At 33.4% G+C, this 19,635-nt stretch overlaps 1 protein-coding gene across 3 annotated transcripts in view; it reads right to left on the bottom strand.

The window, feature by feature from the left end:
* Positions 1-19,635, bottom strand: part of LOC129791745 (kinesin-like protein KIF13A) — a 60,101-nt gene that overhangs the window by 22,726 nt on the left and 17,740 nt on the right. For all 3 annotated transcript variants that reach the window (XM_055830086.1, XM_055830085.1, XM_055830084.1), the window contains exon 3: positions 1,808-1,971. In XM_055830086.1, the coding sequence (XP_055686061.1) occupies positions 1,808-1,971 (164 nt within the window). The remainder of the gene's footprint in view (positions 1-1,807; positions 1,972-19,635) is intronic.

Here is a 19,635-nt window from a genome sequence, read left to right on the forward strand (position 1 = left end):
AGTCATTCGAACTTCCATCAAATTTCCCTCGCCAAACTTGCCAACAATGTACATTAAATCATGTGAAGCTCATAATTTTGCGGTGGAGGGTATTTGACGTATTAAATGTATAAAAGTATTTTGAGCTTTTCCAGCGTCTGCAAAAAGAATTAAATCAGAGAGAATTCCGCAAAAAAAATGCAGGAAAATGTGTCATATAAATCAGGATTATTGAGTGGTGCTTTGCAGGAAAAAAAAACTCCAACAGAGCGGAAAAATACTTAAAAGCTCCACGGGTAACTATTATAAAAAAAAGTTTCATTTTTTGTGCTTTTGTGGGAAGACTTTTTTGTATTTATTCTTTTTTTTTGTATTTCCTCTGCATCACCTGCAATTTAATTCTAAAAGGAAAGAGAAAGCAAGGAGCATGTAAAGGAAACTTTTTTTTTGTTCAAGTATGTTACGCTGAATTTTGCATTTGGCAATTTCCATAAAATGTCTCCACGCGGGAAAACATTTTTCACACACACATAAAATTTTTAGTAAGAAAAAAAGCCCATAAAATGGTATTGGAGTTTGCTGAATCAAAAAAAAGAGAAGAAGTGAAATTTATTTTACTTCTCCACGTGTATCAACCCCATTGGCTAGAAGAATATTTCTCGTTAAAAATGCATGTTAACAAAAAAGCTCGTCGTCTTGGTGCTTCACTCCACCGCCCCCCCTCCATCAGCCTATTCGCCACCCACCCTCTTCGATCCACCCATTTTGGCGTCTCTTTGCACATTCAGTATCGATCTATTTTTGGCAAAATTCCCCATCTTCCAGACTCTCTTATGTTCCTTTAATAAAATCATGCCAAATGGAACAAACACAATGGAAGTCTTTGTGGATGAGTAGTTAAAATATTTTTGTATAATATAGTTTATTGAACTTTTCACTGCATAAACTATCTCTCTCTCTCTCACGATGCATTTCCCGCATGTTCTAAGCATTTTGCTGCAATGAAATAACTTCTTTTTTTTGGTTTCTCTTCATTCACTTCTGTATTCAAAACTTTATAGGAAATATAAAACTTTCGTTGTGACAAATGTTGCAGCATCAGCAAAAGATTCTCTTCTATTTATTCAAAATAGATATTTGATTGAAGGAGTGGGAAATACATAATATATTGTATGCTCTCACAGACAATAAAAGAACATGATATTTATTCTTTTTTATACTTAGAAATTGAATTTGTTGTGCATCTTTTAGTTTAAAGTTCTTTTGAGAAGAAAACTGTCGTGATTTAAGAAAAAATGCAAAACTTGCAAAAGCAGTCATAAAGAATTGAATTTTGGTCACAAAAAAGGAGTCTATTCACCTTTATGGTGTATTGGATGAAATTTTGAAAAACATTTAGAAAATACAGAAAATATTGTTGAAAATTATAAAGAAATAAACTAGAGACTAAGATTTTTAATTGAAATAGTTTTGTATTAAAAAAAATTAAGTTTATGGATATTTTTTTACATAGAGCATATGCATTATTACTTCAACCATTGATATAGTCTTTCAAGATGAAATATTGAAAATTTTATATTGGAAAAACTTAAAGTACAGAACAAAATTACGCAAAAATTTTGATTTTTAACACATAGAACATAAGCATCAAAGCTTCAATTAATGATATTTTTATTTAGGTGCATATGCATAATGTTCTTTTGCTCAAAACTAATTAATTCCATCTACTTTCGAGAATTTTAAATCAATCACCACCCCCTACTCACAAACACCCACAGCAGTGATAAAAATCACTGATAAATATTCGCGCAATATAATGCAAACATACCTGTCTGTCCGTATGCAAATATACATGCATTGTATCCCTGAAATGCATTGTCCAGGATGTCTCTGCCAACGGAATCGAATACTGTTTCCTGTGACGCAAAATGTGTTGCATCGTAGTCCGTTGAATAGAAGCAGTGATCAAAAGCGAATGTCTTTGGTTGTTTTCTGCAAAGATAGACAAAAACAAGAAGAAAATAAATAAAAAAGAAAGTTTCAAACATCCATTAAAAATGTGGCCTTTTGTCCCCCACGGCGGGGTGGGAGGGATGAATAGCAAACGGAAGAACTTTAGGCTCGTGTCGAGGAAGTCCATTCTCTGTGTCATTGTCATTCTTATCTTCACCCTCCCCCCACCCCAACCATTGCGCCATTCCAACTCATAATTTTTTATTTGATAAATTTTTTGGCACAAACTATCGTCTGAGTATTTTGATGAATTATTGCATAACACCCTGTGAGTGAGAGCAAGAGCCAAAAACTACCCTGGAGTTGCCTGAGCTAAAAGTAGCACAATATCCTCATAATACATTCTCCTGCCACCAATCTCCTTTATGATCAACCCCCTGAGGGGTGGTTCTCCCCTTTCTACAGGAGCTCCCGGTTCGGAAAAAATCGAAATGTCAGCAATTTGATAACACGATAATGAGAAAATTCTGTATACTAAAAGGGAAAATCGAATGTATGTTTATCGACAGCCGAGTCGACGTTTTATTTGAATACAGAATCAATATAAGACTCAGTTTGTTTCCTTAATATTCTCTTTCTCTCTCTATTTGTACCTCTTTGGCATTTAAAGAGGATTTTATCGAACCTAAAAATCAATAGAAAATATATCGTACGTGTATTCCAGCAATTATTTTTAATGCCAGACGTACAACTTTATGTCTCCGTCTCATTCATTCCACGGCTCCGACTGTCTTTCAATTCATACAAAAATACTCACAATGTATTAGTTGAGTATTTTCGTAAGTTCGTGTGTAGTTTATAATGATATGATGAGAGCTTTAAAATGCATAGACTCCTTTCTTTTATAAATGAGTTCATTCATCTTGAAGCATATGCTCTAAAGAAGTTAAGCTATTTTTACACTCGGAGCATTGACGTCATTGTTAGCATTTTTAGCAAATATTTGCGAGATTTTCTCAAATGATTTCAATGGAAAAATTTGAAAATCTTTTAGACAATTTTTTAAACTAATTTTATTCATGACCATTGATGAATAAACTCCTTTTCTATATATCTCTTCTTTACCCTACGAACATTTAGAACTTCCCTATTGTGGAAAAATTTCCTCTATACGGGTATATATTCTTTTGAAATTTATAAACTCCCAGAGATTCTCCACTCACACCCCCATCCACTAAAAGAGAAATGAATCCAGAAACCTATCGTGCTTGTCATCACCATTCCAATCGATTCACATGTGACGTGAAAGCAATTTTAAAATTTATCCACCATCCTTCAATTCAATTTCACTCACTACATCCAAAACCACCGCGCGCTTGTCGATATATTACGAATAGGGGTGGAAAAAGAAGCACCCAAAGACTCATCGTTGACTTCTAATCTATTTTGTACGTCACAGACATGTGAAATTTACACGTTTTCATTGATTGCGGAAGAGCTTATCGAACCTCTGTGAGCTATTTTTTACCACACCTTTTGGGATTTTTTTGTGAGCTTTGTGAGTGTGGTTTAGAGCTATTTCGTGGGAGGATAATGTTGAATTTATGGACATAGTGAAGATTCATTTTGCAGATTGAGCTTTAAAGCTTTTCCTGTTGAATTTTTGTTAAGAGATTTTTTTCAGAAATTGTCCTTTAAGAGTTTTCTTTTGAAATTTTCCATTAAAATAAATTTTCAATGTAGTTTCTGAATTTGAAATAATTTTCTTTGATAAGAGTTTATTTAGAGAAAAACTTGAATTTTTCGGGTTGTTTAGACACCGAAACACCCACCCTGACTACGCCAATGGGGTGTAGCTTTTGTATTTTTTAAGAAAATCTTCCTGAGAGTTTTTCCTGTTATTTTTTTAGTAGAAAAATGAGATACTAATTCGAATTTTCTTGATCGTTTTCAACATTAAAAAAATATTATGAAATAATTCTTTAGCAGATTATTATAAAATTTTCATTGGTTTTCCTGGAGTTGAAAAACGTTCTAGTTCTATTAAAAGGAATTAATTCGCATTTCTAAATAAAAGATTTATATAGGGAAGGTACTAATTTAAGTAATTAATGATATTTTTTATGAAAAATTAAGGAATTTGGTACCTATACCTGCAGTTCCTTTAATAATGAGCTTTTTACATGCATTCCATGTTGCAAAACAGCATAAAAGCAATTAGTTCTTGTGCAATTATTTCTATTACACCGCAGAATGTTTTATATTTGAAATAATAAAGGATTTTTACAAGGCCTTTAACCTCTGCCTCATGTAATTTTTTTCAGCATCAACCTCAAATTAACTTCCAAAATATTCTTTAAGGAAATATCCAAATAAATATTGGACGTTCCTATCAAACGTTCGTTTCTGACACTTCCGGGCCAGGCTGTATAGAAAGCAATAAAAACTCCAAAGATCTAGAATAACAAGTCTAACCATTAGCTACGATGCTATAACAAATTACAAAACAACTCTGGAAGTTCCCGAAAAGTCCTCTGGGTGTTTGTATGAGAAAAAAATCAATGATTACAAAAGTTTTCCCTCAAAATAAATAACTATTTTGATAGTCAAAAATTCCGCTCAATTCCACCCCATTCTGTATTCCCATAACAGCGTGTTTGTTTCCTCGTTCTTTTTTTTCAAACATCGCTTGCGTTGTAACCTTCTAAAATGAGCAATGAAATAATAATAATGGTTGGTTCTCGAAGGATATTTGTATTATATATTTTTACTACACCACGATTTCCAGAAATGCGTTGTGGGGAAAAGCTCAGGGTAAATTATTATATTCTCAAAGCACCCCCCAAAGGAACACAATTCCACTTTTATTGGTGCACAATTGGTTGTGGTATAAAAAGAGAAGGTGAGTGGGGGAAAGGAGGACAAGATTTACAAATAAATTAAATTTAAAATGGCAACAAACTCTTTGCTGGTCTGATTAAAATTTTCCACCTAAAAGTAGTGAATGAGGGGTCCATTTTACTTCACATTTCTCTCACGGGAAAATGGGAAAATGTTGCGCTGTGAATTTACAAAAAGGCCCAAATGGAAAAGCTCCTTTCATTGAGCTTTTTTGCAAAGTACATGGTATGTACATAAAATACAAGAAGTTAGGGAAGAAGGGTGATTTATAAACAATGAGAGGGTGGTGCTATTATTCTTGCACTCATGCATTGCAGGTCGTCTTCTTTACGATGGAAAGGGGTGAAGAGTGATTTTGCTGGGATGTGTGAAAAGCTGTAATATACTTCTAAAGTGATAAAGGCTGCAGCAGGTGGATTGGGGTGAGTGTGTAGAGTGGAAAAATGCGAGGTAGAGGAAAATCACGTTCTGTTGTTCTTCAGCGTATCAACAACACACTCAACCACAAACAATAAGCTCAACGTAATGTTTTGTAGGAAAAGAGGAGGAAAAAAAGGAGAAATGGATTCCTGGCTCCTCTCTCTCTCTCCTTTTTCCTGCACTACCATTATCCTTTGTTACCTGACTTTCACCCTCAATCTAAATTGCAAGGTAGAAATTTTTGCTTCATGAGCGACAACACCAAACATATTTCATAATTATATTCATGGATATGTACGGCTACAATGAATTATTCTTGTGGTAATAATTTTCCTTTCTTCTTCTTCTCTCTCTCTCTCTCTGTATCTCATGATGATCCTTATTCTTGTCCTCATTTGGGATCTTCCACCACATCCCACATATATGAAGCCCTTTTCAGCAAACGGGGGGTGACTTATCTCACGTCAGAATGATTGAAAGATGTAAATCTTCGTGAGAGTGAAATGGGGGAGTTGAACTCGGTGTATGCTTAACATCTTGACCTTTGCATGTCGTATGAGTGTAGAAGACAACTGTGAAAGTTGAAATGTTGCCTTTTTATGCTAAATGTCAGAAATTTACCTGAATTCTCATACCGAGAATATTTCATTCTAAATGAAAAGATTTATTTCCAAATCTTGTGAATTTATTAAATGTGAATTTTTGAAGAATTTCCTTGAATTTTAGGTTCAAAGTTGGGAGGAATTTTAAGTTTATTTTACTCAATGTTAGAACAACCAATCATACTGCTTGAAATTACCAACAAACCTATCAGAAGAAAGCTACAAAGTTGCTTCAAATAGAGTATATTTTACCTTTTCTTAGAACAAAAATTAGAAAAAATTCTCTGAGTTCTTCCTAACCTACACTACGTACAAAAAAAAACTTAAACTGAACGCAAGAACATCAAATAGTGAAGCACATGTCTCAGAGCAAATAAAACTTTCTCAGAAACATCCCCCATACGTTGAGCGAATAGAAAGTCATGTAGGGAAAATTCAACTTGTCCTAAAATGAAAGAAGAAAGTTTTGTAAAAAAATAATAAAAATAGCAAATTGCATAAAATGTCCAACTATTCTCTATTTTATAACAAAGTTCCTTCAAATTGAAGTTTTTACATTTTCTCCCTGCAGATTCATCCCTGAAAGAACTTCTCAAATAACATTATATGTTACACAATAAAAATCCAAATAAGAAGTTCTTCTTCCATTAGGGATTTAATACCTACATCCTAAGAAATATATAACTTACAAAATTCTCAACAGTGCATTTTGCAGGGTTTTTTGGTCGTTGTTGCTTTTAATCCACTTTGAAAGTAATTTACGGAATGTGGTGTTTATCAATAAATGTTTCCCGCACTTTTTGTACACTCCTCGTGAAAATAAGCTGGTAGTTTTGTAAGCACATAAATCACTCGTGCTTTTGCCGGAAAAGTTGTTTCTGTACGGAGAAACAAGGGAGCTTTTTTGGGGAAGAATTCAAAATTGCATGTTGTTGAAAGAGCTTTTCCGTAATTCAATTACTGGAACATTTTCAAACTCTAATTATAGGTTTATAGCTTGAAAATGAAGGATTAATAATAATAAATCTTTATGCATAAGTACAGTAAAATTCCAGTTTGGTAAACTTATAGCAATAAAGACCACGAATTTTATAATCAGTATAGCAGCATAACTGAGAAAAAAGCTCAGTCAGTTGTTTAAAATTAAAAGAAAAATATTCTAAAACTGCTTTATCACAGGAACTAATATTTCGATAGTCACTGTGCTTTCGCATAAAGTCATCAACAAACATAGACTTGGGTCGATGTACTTGTAGCTCATCTTCAGCCGTGTCTTCAGCAGCAGTAGCTGTTAGCATATACACTACACATACATATTTGTAGTATGAAAAGCTTGCCTAAGGGGTGACTTGGTAGGAAGCTGAGACGTGGTGAATGAGACACTTCATCGAGATGCTTCATCTGTCACGTCCAAATCAATTTGCTTATAATGCAAAGGCTCGATGATGGTGACGTGAGATATTAATCAAATATTTGTCATTGCCGTCGCTTCTTGCCAAGAAGTTGTGGATTTATTATGCCCAAAATTTTTTTGGGATATGGAAGAAGAAGAAGAAGGAAGTTAAGGAGGCTCATACATAGAGAGGGAGGAAAAGTCCGTGTATGTACTTAATGGGAGAGAAGAAAGAAAAAAGAGATGGACGAATGGAAATTGATGGGAAATACGGGAGGTAGCATGGAAAAAAAAGCTCATACGGACACCTTTCCCAACACTCAACCTTTTAACCTTTCTCACTTTAGCCTCCCCCCCTCGTATGAATTTTCTCCCTGAATCATGAATTTTCTTTCGGCATAAAGGGAAAATTCATTTCATGCCGAATAGAAGGGACTTTCCAACACATCCCCAACTGACTCGTGGGCTTGCTAGAGAGGCATACGGGGAAAAGGGAAATGCATGGAAATGTGCTTCGAGTGAAGCAAAAAGGAGTCTCCATTGAGTTGTGAGAAAATTGGCATAGAGGCAGAGAAAAAAATGAATTGGACGTGGAATTGATTCGACGTGTTTAGGAATATGAATTGATGGCAAAGGAGTTTCCTCTTCTCAAAGAAAAACTTCAAGAAAATCAAGGAAAGTCTCAAGAAAGCTAAAAAGCTTTGGGGAAGTATATCTGAAAAGCTTCCCGAGCAGCAGTGTGGAAGTGTTTTGCAAAGCTCACAAAGTGGTTAAAATAAACTTTCTAAAAATCATTTTCATGTCACGTTATTTTCACACACAATAGAGGAAGTTTTGGTCACAAAAAGCTCCCCCTTTGATGGGGATAAAAGTTCCTTTTTATGAGAAATTGTTTAGCCAAACAAAACTGCCGTCCTTCATCATTCACCATTTAATTTGAAATTTATTTTATGTGCTCACAAATCATGAGTTCAAATCAAACTCCTTGCCGAAGGAAAATTTATTTCCTTCACCAGTCAATCGAGCGGGGAAAAAGGGTTTTTCCATCCAGAGCGGTGGGTGTAAAGTTTATTTTAGGGGTCATCATCCAATTCACCTTTTTGTACGCATTCTCCATTTCACATTTTCCTTCTCTTCTCCTTTTTCCTATTTCAGCCCAATTTGTTTGCACTAAAAGGAAAATTGCAAATAGGCGAGGGAGGTGGGGGTTAGCACCTTACATTTTCCCGCCAAAAAAAACGTAAACATACAAACTTTCTACCTCAGTGGAAATCAATTTTGATACGATGGAAAACCAGCCAGGAAAAATGAGCGAGTGTGAAGTGAAAAATGGCATCTTGAGAACTTTATGCGGTGATATTGTGGCCTGAAGAGGGAAAACTTTTCACGTTTATTTGATTTTTCACTTCATGATGAGAAAATTGAGTTTATTTCCCAAAAGTAAAATACCACACACACACATACTCAATAAACTTTCACATGCGTGTACTGAAAATGATTCTTCACGAGCTTCCAAAAAGAAGGGAACATCCTAATGTATACGAAATTATTTCGATATGTGCGGTGGAAGCTACCACACGGCACAGTATCGTGTACATTGAGTTCATCAATAATTCTGAGGCTATTTGGGCCATACTATACCATCGAGAAATCTTTTCTTTCTCTCCTTTTCTCCTGCAATTTACATAGATTTTCTCATTTCCCATTAGATTATTCCTTGTGTTAGGTTCCATTTCTCCTCCCACCCCCCTCCCCAGCACGTGGGCTGCTGATAAAAGTTGGGTACAGAAAATTCCAAACTTTCATTGAAGAACATGTTTGGAGGGAGAGAAAATTCGGAAAATTCATAAGAATAGGGGAGATTCTTTTTTTTGTCTCCTTCAAACAAACATTGACTTACTGAATATTTTAGCAATATAAACTCAATATTGGTCTCTTCGGTGACTCTTGAACGAGGTTTTATAATGTCAACAAGCTTGTCTTTTTATTTGTGGCACTGAACCACACTAAAATATGAAAAGATTTTAAAGTTTTTGTATAAAATTTAGGAGAAAATTGTAATAAAATTTTCTAAAACTATTTTTTATGTGTAAATTTTGTAATACGATATTTTTGAAGAAAATTCAATGCAAAATTCCACCAAAAAACTCTTAAGGATAGTTTTGCTTGGAGATATTGCGTATGCAGCATATGTAGCATGCAACATTTTTTTTAACATTTGGTGGAGGATTGAGGTTTTTAGTTCATAAACTGTAATAAAAATACTTTTCATTGCTTTCTATTTCTTTTTCTAAACTTGTGGAAAATATTGCGAGAAGAATATTCTTGACAGCAGCATGTTTAAATCATCCTGTTTTTTGCTGGCTCAGATGCATATGCTACATGCAATTAATATAACCATCAAACTGCTAAGGAAAATATGAGGAAAATATGACATGGCAATTTTTGTTCCTTCACGAGAAAATATTTTAATTATTCCCAACTCATTTTGTTCAAACCGAAAATGGCCATAGAGTAGAAGAGGAAAGCATAGGAATTTTCTAATTAAAAGCATTCTATGCAATATAATGGTTATGTATATAACTTTGTAAATATAGGAAAATAGAATTAGTATATAATAGATTTTCTATTCTCTTGATTAAACATCCAGTACTAAATGCAAACGGCACGAGTAAATCTTTCAGTTTCACAAAATCCACTGAACTGCATAATAAAGGCTTCTCTTTGTCCGTAAATCGGGCGCGCTTTGTTCACAACCAGATACAATGGAGTTTTCCCTCTGTTGGAGTATCCTTCGTGAATCTACACAATTCTCATTTTATTCGCCAATATGGTAGTCTCAATTGGGCTGTTGAGTTGGACTAAAATGAAGTATCTTTGGGGGGCTCATGTGCCACGTCATTGTTATCCATCAATGATAGATTTATGCCAAATTGGGGAGACTAATATGTAACTTTGGCAACCAATTTTCTTCTTCAATATTTATTGACAACATAATTTTCCTTCTTCTGTTGAATTTTCCATCACTCTTAGCATTATTTACACAAGTACGTGTAATTAAGGTTTGGCAATTCAGCAATGCTGCTATATGCTACATTCCCTCCCTTCACACCCCCTAGGGGGCTAATGATTCATTGGCACATGTTGAGACGCACTCTGGGTGTGCTACATACAATCCAATTACATTTTGAGATTGTATTGATTTGATGACACGGTCAACCCCGTAAATGACCATTTCCAAACAGATCCCTTCGGTTTTTCTCCCGCATGTTACCAAGGATTCCGTTTTAAATACCAAACAGCCCCACAAATGGGGTTAATCTGTCACCACCCACAAAACCATGATGCCGAGATAATTAGAATGTGCCCAGAATAAGCAATGAATAATGGTGAAGTAAAGCCTGATTGAATATAATGTATTTGCGTACGTTCCTACTTTGAGCATCAAAATATTTTCATAAATGAATTTTCAGGCATTTTCCACAGTATAACAAAACAATTCATCGCCTCGTTGCACAGAGAAACTATTGCACTAATTTACAATTTTCATGTTGACAACAATTAAGGCCATATATAAAAGATTTAAACACCAATCAAAGCCATGTAGTGTCACATCCAAACAAATTTTACCGCCATTTTCTTTAATTACATCCATATACAAATGAAGCTCCCCCGCGGTGAGATAATAGAGAATTTTAATTGAAGAAACTCCATCGAAATTTGCACTATTTTGCACACTCATGGACAAATAAATTCAATGTAATGTACAATGGGATCAATTTTACCACGAAAATGAGCTTAAAAGCTTCCCAACGAGAAAATATATAGTTCCCAGGGATTGCATAATTTTACACACCTCTCTATATTACAAAGGAAGTCATGCAGCCAGTATGGGCGAAGTACCTAATTGAAGGAAACGCAGAAAACAATTTTAACCTACCCAGTCTTGTAGGGAATCAAAAAAGGATGAAGAATCGCCAAAAATATTCACCATTTTCCACTGGGGTCACAACGAAAAAAGGCAATAAAGTTTTGTAAAAATTCAAAAAAAAATTGACCGCCATTCGCCATTTTGTCTCTTTCAATGCATCAAGCAGATGTTTCAATGCTTCGTCATGAGCTTGTCGATGGGAGTTTGACATTTCATTCATTTTTTTTTAGAGAAAATAAAAAAAATTGCGTATTTTTTAGTTTAATTATCGTAGTAAATGTGTTTTACGTGTTGTTCAAGAGTGATTTCTATATCTGAATACCTGGGATGAATTCCCGCACAACTTGTGACCGTCTCAGCGAGCACATCTCTCGTTACAAAGCAAAGCAATCCAAAAACATTGGTCGTGGATCGTCTTGAAGATGGCTTTTTCACGAATTGAGAGATCCTCTGCGCTGGAATCCTTTGCGTTTCACACCACCACGACGGACAAGACGATGGATTGCTGGTTTTGTGATTCCCTGGATGTTGTCATGCAAAACCTAACGATGTTTCTTGGCACCACCTTTCCCAAGACCTTTTCCACGACCAATGATGTGCTCGTTGAGACGGTCACAAGCTGTGAGGGAATTTATCCTTCAGGTATTCAGATATAAAAATCACTCTTGAACAACACGTAAAACACATTTACCACGATAATTAAACTAAAAAATACGCATTTTTTTTATTTTCTCCTAAAAAAAATGAATGAAATGTCAAACTCCCATCGACAAGCTCATGACGAAGCATTGAAACAGATGCTTCATGCATTGAAAGAGACAAAATGGCGAATGGCGGTCAATTTTTTTGAATTTTTACAAAACATTATTGCCTTTTTTCGTTGTGACCCCAGTGGAAAATTGTGAATATTTTTGGCGATTCCTTATTCTTTTTTGATTCCCTTCAAGACTGGGTAGGTTAAAATTGTTTTCTGCGTTTCCTTCAATTAGGTACTGCGCCCTTGGGAGCTGCATGACTTCCTTTAAAATATCTTCTCTCCACCCTCCGCGCAGTTATTATCTTCCCAAAATTCCCGCTATGGGAAATGTCTCTTGAAATAAACTTCAAGGATTTTGTGATGAGAATGGAGAGATTTTGTAGTGAGTATATAGCACAGCTGAGCATCGTATCGCCTTTTGGTTTGTTCCAGAATTGTTGGGAATATTATAAGGAAAAATCTCAAGGTATATTGACTGTCTTGTTTGTTTTTTTTTCTCTTATTTTCTCAATTTGTATTTTCAATTTATTTAAATTGTATATGATGGCGGCGCCTGGTGGTTAATTTGACGTTTCTATTTAGTACAATAAAAGCTCTAATTTTTATTTGATGACTCCATTAATTTACTTGAAGAAAACAGTAAAATAAAATGACATAGCTTAATTATCACCAGGCGTCTCCACTAGCTAAATAGAAAATTTCAATGGAGGCGCTTGGTGCTTCAATTTTTTCTTTAATTTTCAAACATTTTATTTAATTTTATGAATTAATTGTCTCATGAATCATTAAAAAATTTACCCCATTCTACAGTACATACATACATAATTCATTTTATGAATCACATTAATTGATCCATATGTTTCTGTGAAAATTATAGGTAGCAAAAGCATGGAAAGGGTTGATATTATACCATTCTGTGTGTTTTTCCAGTACAATGTATCGCGTTTAAATGTCTTGCAATAAGCAAGTCTTAGCGTTTAACAAGAATAAATATATATCAAGGAGCAATTTAAATATATACATAGCTAGGAGAAATTCAGAGAAAATTTGCAATAGACAGAGCTACATAAATTGGTTAATTACCCTGAAAATAATTCTCCATTTTCGGGGAAAATTTCACCCCAAGTTAGGAATTAAAATCACTTCACCCATGACCTCTGAACCTACTCTGTGAGGGGGTATCGATACTAAAGGGTGGTGACATAGATTTTCTTCTTCATTTACACACACTTTTAACCGGAACCACACCCCCTTTTTGCGTACAAGATTTCAATCAATTATCGATTCCATGCAAATTAATCACTTTGCAAATGAATACATAAAGATTGAGTGTCTCGATAGTTTTCCACTGAATTACTTTGGCACTAGAGCCAACCCCTCAATACTTAAGCCTCTTAGTGTGATTGGTGGTTGTAATTTGGAAATCATCTGTGAGATTTGGGGATTAGTGGGTGGAGGGTAAGGAAGGAAAGGCAAAATAGGGCAAAACACACTATTAAAACCTTTTTTTTTCGGAACATATGAAGATTAATGTGGAAATCCAATACAAACTCCCACACTGCTCATATACGTAGTCCCTTATAAATCAATCACACAAGGTGATTAGTAAATAATGATTGATAGAAAAATATTCGAGAAATTGAACACACATATTTGGCCAATCTTTAATCAATATTCAGTGACTTTTCTCCTCTATCACCACCATTGAAAAAAAAATTTCCAGAGGGTTGTTCTTGAAATTTTACGGTGAACTTGCCATGTTAAGTTTTTACCTCATTCCCCTAAAATTTTCCACCACCATTGCGCTCATAACGACCGAAGCGATGATTCAGAAGGAAGAAAAATGTGTAGAAAAAAGTTCTCTTTTGGAATAATTATACATTAGCACGACACAGGTTCTAGCACCACCCATCTAAATCACATTTAATTTGCACTCATGTGGGGAGGCAAAGAAAAAGGAACAGTGAAAGAAGGAGGAAAAAAAGTCCCCAAGAAAGGACAAGAAAACATGATTACAAGTTGTGGTGGTTTGAGTGAAAGAGACATTTTATGAACATTTCCTTTTCTTAAACAATTGTAATTCTCCCCACAAAGAAAAGGGTTAAAAAATTGTTGGCTTTTTTCTTGAATTTAAAGAAATCTCGCGAGAAATTTGCAAGAATTAACGAACAAAATCTTTGAGATTCTAATACAAATCTTTTCTTTTCTTTCCTTGCAATTCGTCAATTACATGATTTTTGATATTCTGGGAAAAATCTTAAAAGATTTTTACATTTTATTTCTTTCTTTAAACGGGTTTCTGAAAGAAAATTACTTTTCTAGGGCTCTTCAAAATTCTTTCTGACTTTTTTCTGGAACAATCAATTCTTTGTTTGATTCTTATAAGAACGACTATAGAACGAATTAAAAACTTCATCTGCCAAAATCTTACGACAAACTTTTAAGTTGTTAGAAAAGAAAAGATTTATCAGAATCTACCCCTTTATTTAAAAAAAATTAAAAATCATAAGTTTTTCAAAATTGATTTTTTTAAAAATATTTAATCGATTGATAGATTTTGAAAAGAATCTGTCAGAATCAATAGACTATTTTCCTCTCTCAATCGAGTTTTTCTTTAATTTTCTTTGAATTATTTTTTGTCTTCACCACAACTTTCAAAAGAATTTCACCTCTGAGGTCTTTTTTTCAGAATACTCAACTGTAGGCCAAGAACTTTTGTTCAACTCTCCGCAACTTTCTTCCGCCACGTGATAGGTCGACACAGTGCAAACGGGGCGGAAAAATATGTTTAAGGATAAAATCTATATAGCAATATTTTTTCTTCTTTTTCCTTCTTTTCTTCAGCCATTTGATATAAATTCTCCTCGAGTTTTCCATATCGTTTGGCCAAGGGAAAATTTCTATCAACAATCGTGCAGGAGACACCACAAAAAGCATATTTAAATGCAAATACCGGACTGAGAATAGAACAAAAACATCTCACTTTGATCTATAAATGCCCCTGATGGGATTTGTGGACGAGAAGTGTGAGAATCTGACCGTGGAAGGTTGGAAAGTTCATGTTTTGTTAAGCTTCAGAGGCCAGAAAAAAAAGTTCCCATGAAAAGCTTGGTGTAATTTCTCTCACAGCACAAGAAGTTCATTCTTTGTCACACACAGGATGGATTTACAAGGCACGACGAAGTAGTGGCACGAATGTCAATCCGCATAAACTTGCGTGTAGATCTCACATAAAAATACATTTTCTCCCAGAAAAAAAAAAAATAACCACCCCCAATTTTACCAGCAGAATCTAACCCGGATACATTTTGTACAAGACATCCTTTCGCGCATCTCTCTTGCCTTTCTCAAGGATGATTTTCCTCCATGTTTGTCAATCGTGTACACACACCGATAACATCGTACACAAAAATATTCACTTCATCTCTCTCTGTGAATTTGATGCGTGTTTACTCACGAAAATTTCTATACTAGAGAGCTTGAGGAGAACATTCAGAATGATTTATGGAAGGGTGTGAGAAACAGACATCCATACATTTTAGATAAATGCTACAAAATCAAACAAACAGCGATTCAGCACGAAATGTATCAAAACTGTCGGCGAATAAACATTTATTTTGATTAATTTCTCTTGCGTTAAGTAATTTGATTTTTTTTGACTTTTTATTGATGATTAATTTTTACCTAAATGTATCTATCGATTAGTCGAGAAGTTCTAGGTGTTTGCTTTTTGGAATGATAGTTCCTCTCTGAACTTTCATGAAAATTGCAAACATTTCCCATATATAAAAAAAAACTCGCTTTTAATTCAAATTAAATTAACTTTCCACCCCACTAAAAAAGATTCATTGAATTTGATAAATTCTATCGTTTTATTCGCTGCTAAAAGCCCAAAAAACACGTTATATGGTAAATTCCGGAAATTACATTTATGAACCATACTCGTGGTAGAATTATTCTTCGTGGAGCATATCAGTTTTTATTGAAAATTACATTTTCCCAATGTAAAAACCTCCTCTTTCAAACACACTCCAAATGTCCTTTTCCATTTTCCACCATAAAGGCACAAGGAAAAAAAAGTCCTGGCACTTGAAGGTATACATACAATACTTAAATTTAATATGAATTACCCAAGAAATGAGAGCATTTTGTGTGAAGACAAATGCGAGCAATTTCCATTTAAATTATTCCTACACTTTGCATACAAATGTTCTGAAAGGAAGTGCAATCATACATTTGTTTAGTTTTGAAAATTGGAGAAAGATAAAGAATGAAATTCAACGTTTTTTTTCATCATTGTTCAAAGTCAAATATTTGAAATAGTATAAAAGCAATAACTCTCTAGAACGTGACCCCACGAATTGGACAAGTTGACCGCACTATTCGATGTCTTTAACAAATTTCTTTTCCATGTGTTTAGCTGTGATTTATGAATGAATTGAGAAATTATCTTTTAGAATGTTTTAAGAGATTCAAAATATTATTTTATTGATGGTAAATAAATCACAAGAATTTTACGTTGGTAGGAACAAGGGGTGTTTATTTGGACTGTTCAGACGAATAATCTGAAGATTAGCAAATATTCACAATATTTCCGTTAATCTAAATATTCACATTTTCAGTTAGAATTTAGTACTTATTCAGCTTGAATTTACTACTTTCTCGGTGAGAATTTACTTCCTTTTAGTACTTTTTAGAATAAAATTTAGTACATATTTTAGTACTTTTTAGGATTAAATTTAGTACATATGTTAGTACTTTTAGGATTGAATTTAGTACATATTTTAGTACTTTTTCGGATTAAATTTAGTACATATTCGCCTTATATTTAACATTTTTTAGCCTTATATTTAGTACATATCCGCTTTGAATTTAGTACTTATTGGGCTTACAATTAGTACTTTTTTCTATTGAATTCAGAACTATTTCGGTTAGAATTTTTAGTATATTTTTGGCTAGAATTAGTATGTTTTTAGTACTTTTAATTATGAAATTTACTTCTTAAGATTGAATTTTGAAAAGTAATAAAATCTAGCTGAAAAAGTACTAAAATCAATAATTAAAAGTGTACTAAATTTTGTCCCAAAACATTGTAAATTCTAGCTGAAAAATTATACGAAATACAATGGGAAAAGGTACTAAATTTAAGTCTATAAAGTATATTTATTCAGGCTTATGCTTCTCAGTCTCTACCGATTTAAGATTAAAGAAAAAAGAAATGATCGTCTTTGAATAATTTTAATTTCTTTGGCGAATCATTACATCAAAATTGATTAAATTACAACAAAATTACATTTAAAATATATTATTTTATTGCGTAAAATAATAATAAAACATTTTGCATTCGCCCTGTAATTTAAATCGCGTACAATGTCTATGATGTTTGAAGAGCAAAAGAGTGCGACATTGAGTGACTCTTCCTCATCATTTTCCTCTATTGTTTACCTTTTATATATGACACACACACACATGAAGTATTATTGCCGCTCTCAGACAATGTAAATATTTTCCTTTCAATAACACCCCAAGCATAAATACTAAAAGCATGTGCGATGCATAGATAATCTTGTTAAATCTAATTTTTTCCCATGTAGTACTCCATAACGCCCTCTGATTTCATATCTATGTTAGTCGGTGTAATGCAATTTATACATATGGTCAGACAGGTGCGAGAAGGGAGGGGGGAGCGTGTATAAAACGCATGCCGTGCAACCGGTGATTTTCCATTGACTTGCAACATAAAGCATTGCCATTGTCAAGAATTTTCTTTTTCATTCATCAAGGGTTATAATTAAGTTTTTCACCGACTTGTTTTTTACGTAAAAAAAAGAAAGAAAATATGTTATGAGAAAATTCAAATGATTTTTCCAGAGAAAAGTAATTCCTTTGAAAGTCACAGACCTTCTAGTGAGTCAAGAAAAAATGTTATTTTCTTCCATTTCACCCACATAGCTATATTTAGCAATCCAAAGGCGAAGCCGAAATGAATGAATAGTTAATCAATTGAAATCTCTTTTGCGCGTGAGCTATAAATCAATAAATGTGAGAAAATTTAATAAAAAGCAACGGATTACCTATAAAAGGATCTTCTGCGATTTTCTTTGAGTTAATTCTTTGCTCAATTTGTGGTGAAAAAGGAATGAAATTAACTTGCACTATAAACACCATTTAGGCAAAGTATTCATTAAGTCAAACATTGCTGCAATCTTATCGAGCAAGATTGCATGATAATGGCTCCCGTTTAGTAGTTTACTCATAAAAACTACAACCACACTGCGCTGAAATTACCCTCAGCATGAGCAAATCAATCCTCTGTGGAAAATTATCTAGAACCCACAATGAATTTTATATGAAAATGCGGGAAAAAAGTTGAATAAATTAGCAACTAAAACCGATGTGGAATTAATTTTCAACTCTATTTTCCAACCCTTTGTCAATTCATATTTGTGGTGTGAAGTTGGTGAAATAGTTATTGAATTATTTAAATAAATTCTCCTATATTATTTCTATTCAATACCATTCATATGTTCCGGAATCAATGACACATTTTATGTGTTACGCAGATGAGCATAAAATTTATTGGATTTGAAGGAATTTTGCATTTAGTTTTGATTGTAGGATGCAATTTGTCAGTGAAAAAAAAACGTAATGAAAAATATCTAGCACAGGGTTTGAATGAAGGACCTTTGAAAATTCTTTGAGTTGATTTTAGTATGTTTTTAGGCTTGAATTAAGAATTTTCTAGGCTTGAAGTTTGTATTTTTTCATGCCAGAATTTAAGACGATTTAGGCTAGAATTAAGTATTTTTAGGCTTGAATTTAACACTTTTAATGGTTGAATTTAGTACTTTTAGGGATTGAATTTAGTATTTTTCAGACTTAACATTAGTATATTTTAAGCTTGAATTAACTACGTATTAGGCTTAAATTTAGTATTTTTAGGGCTTGAATTTAATATTTCTCAGGCTAGAATTTAGCACTTCTTTCACTAGAATTTAGTACTATTCATGCTTGAATTTACTACTTTAGTGCGTTCTCCGAATAAAAATAATCAAATATTATTTCATTCAAATAGACAACAAAATGATAAAATGCAACAAATTCCTAGGAGACAAAATGACTCTTTAATAAAATATTGAACTATGTTCTTATAAATCAATGGAGACATATTGTGCTATTGAATGTATTGAATGATAAATCTATGTTTCGATACATCGTAAACCTTCGCAAAAGAATAAACTTGGAATGCATTCAAGTATTTTTTTTTATGACAGCAATACAGAGATTGAGATTGAATTGAGAAATCCAGAACTTTTATTTGCAACTTTTACTGTTTAACTTTTACAATGCACTCTTTGCATTCTAAATAAGAATATTAAATGCACTTGCGACGGTTAAGAAAAACAGATGAAGTTTTAATAAAGAATAACGTCTGAAAGTTTTTTTTTGTGACTCATTTATTAGGCAAGTTGAGAATTTTATGTTTAAAATTTAATGTTCTTGGTGTATTTTAGACACCACAAATGAAATTTTCATTGTAAAACCCAACAGTAATGTCGCATCGGAATGTCTAAAAATAAAAAAAAGAAAAGATCATCCCGCACAAATTAATAATTTAATATTAAATTTATTACGAACAATGTGTTAGCAAGAAGCTCATAGAATTTTCCCAGAATATATGAGCTAATGAAATAAATGT

This window comes from Lutzomyia longipalpis, chromosome 3 (genome assembly GCF_024334085.1).
Source record: "Lutzomyia longipalpis isolate SR_M1_2022 chromosome 3, ASM2433408v1".
NCBI lineage: Eukaryota > Metazoa > Arthropoda > Insecta > Diptera > Psychodidae > Lutzomyia > Lutzomyia longipalpis.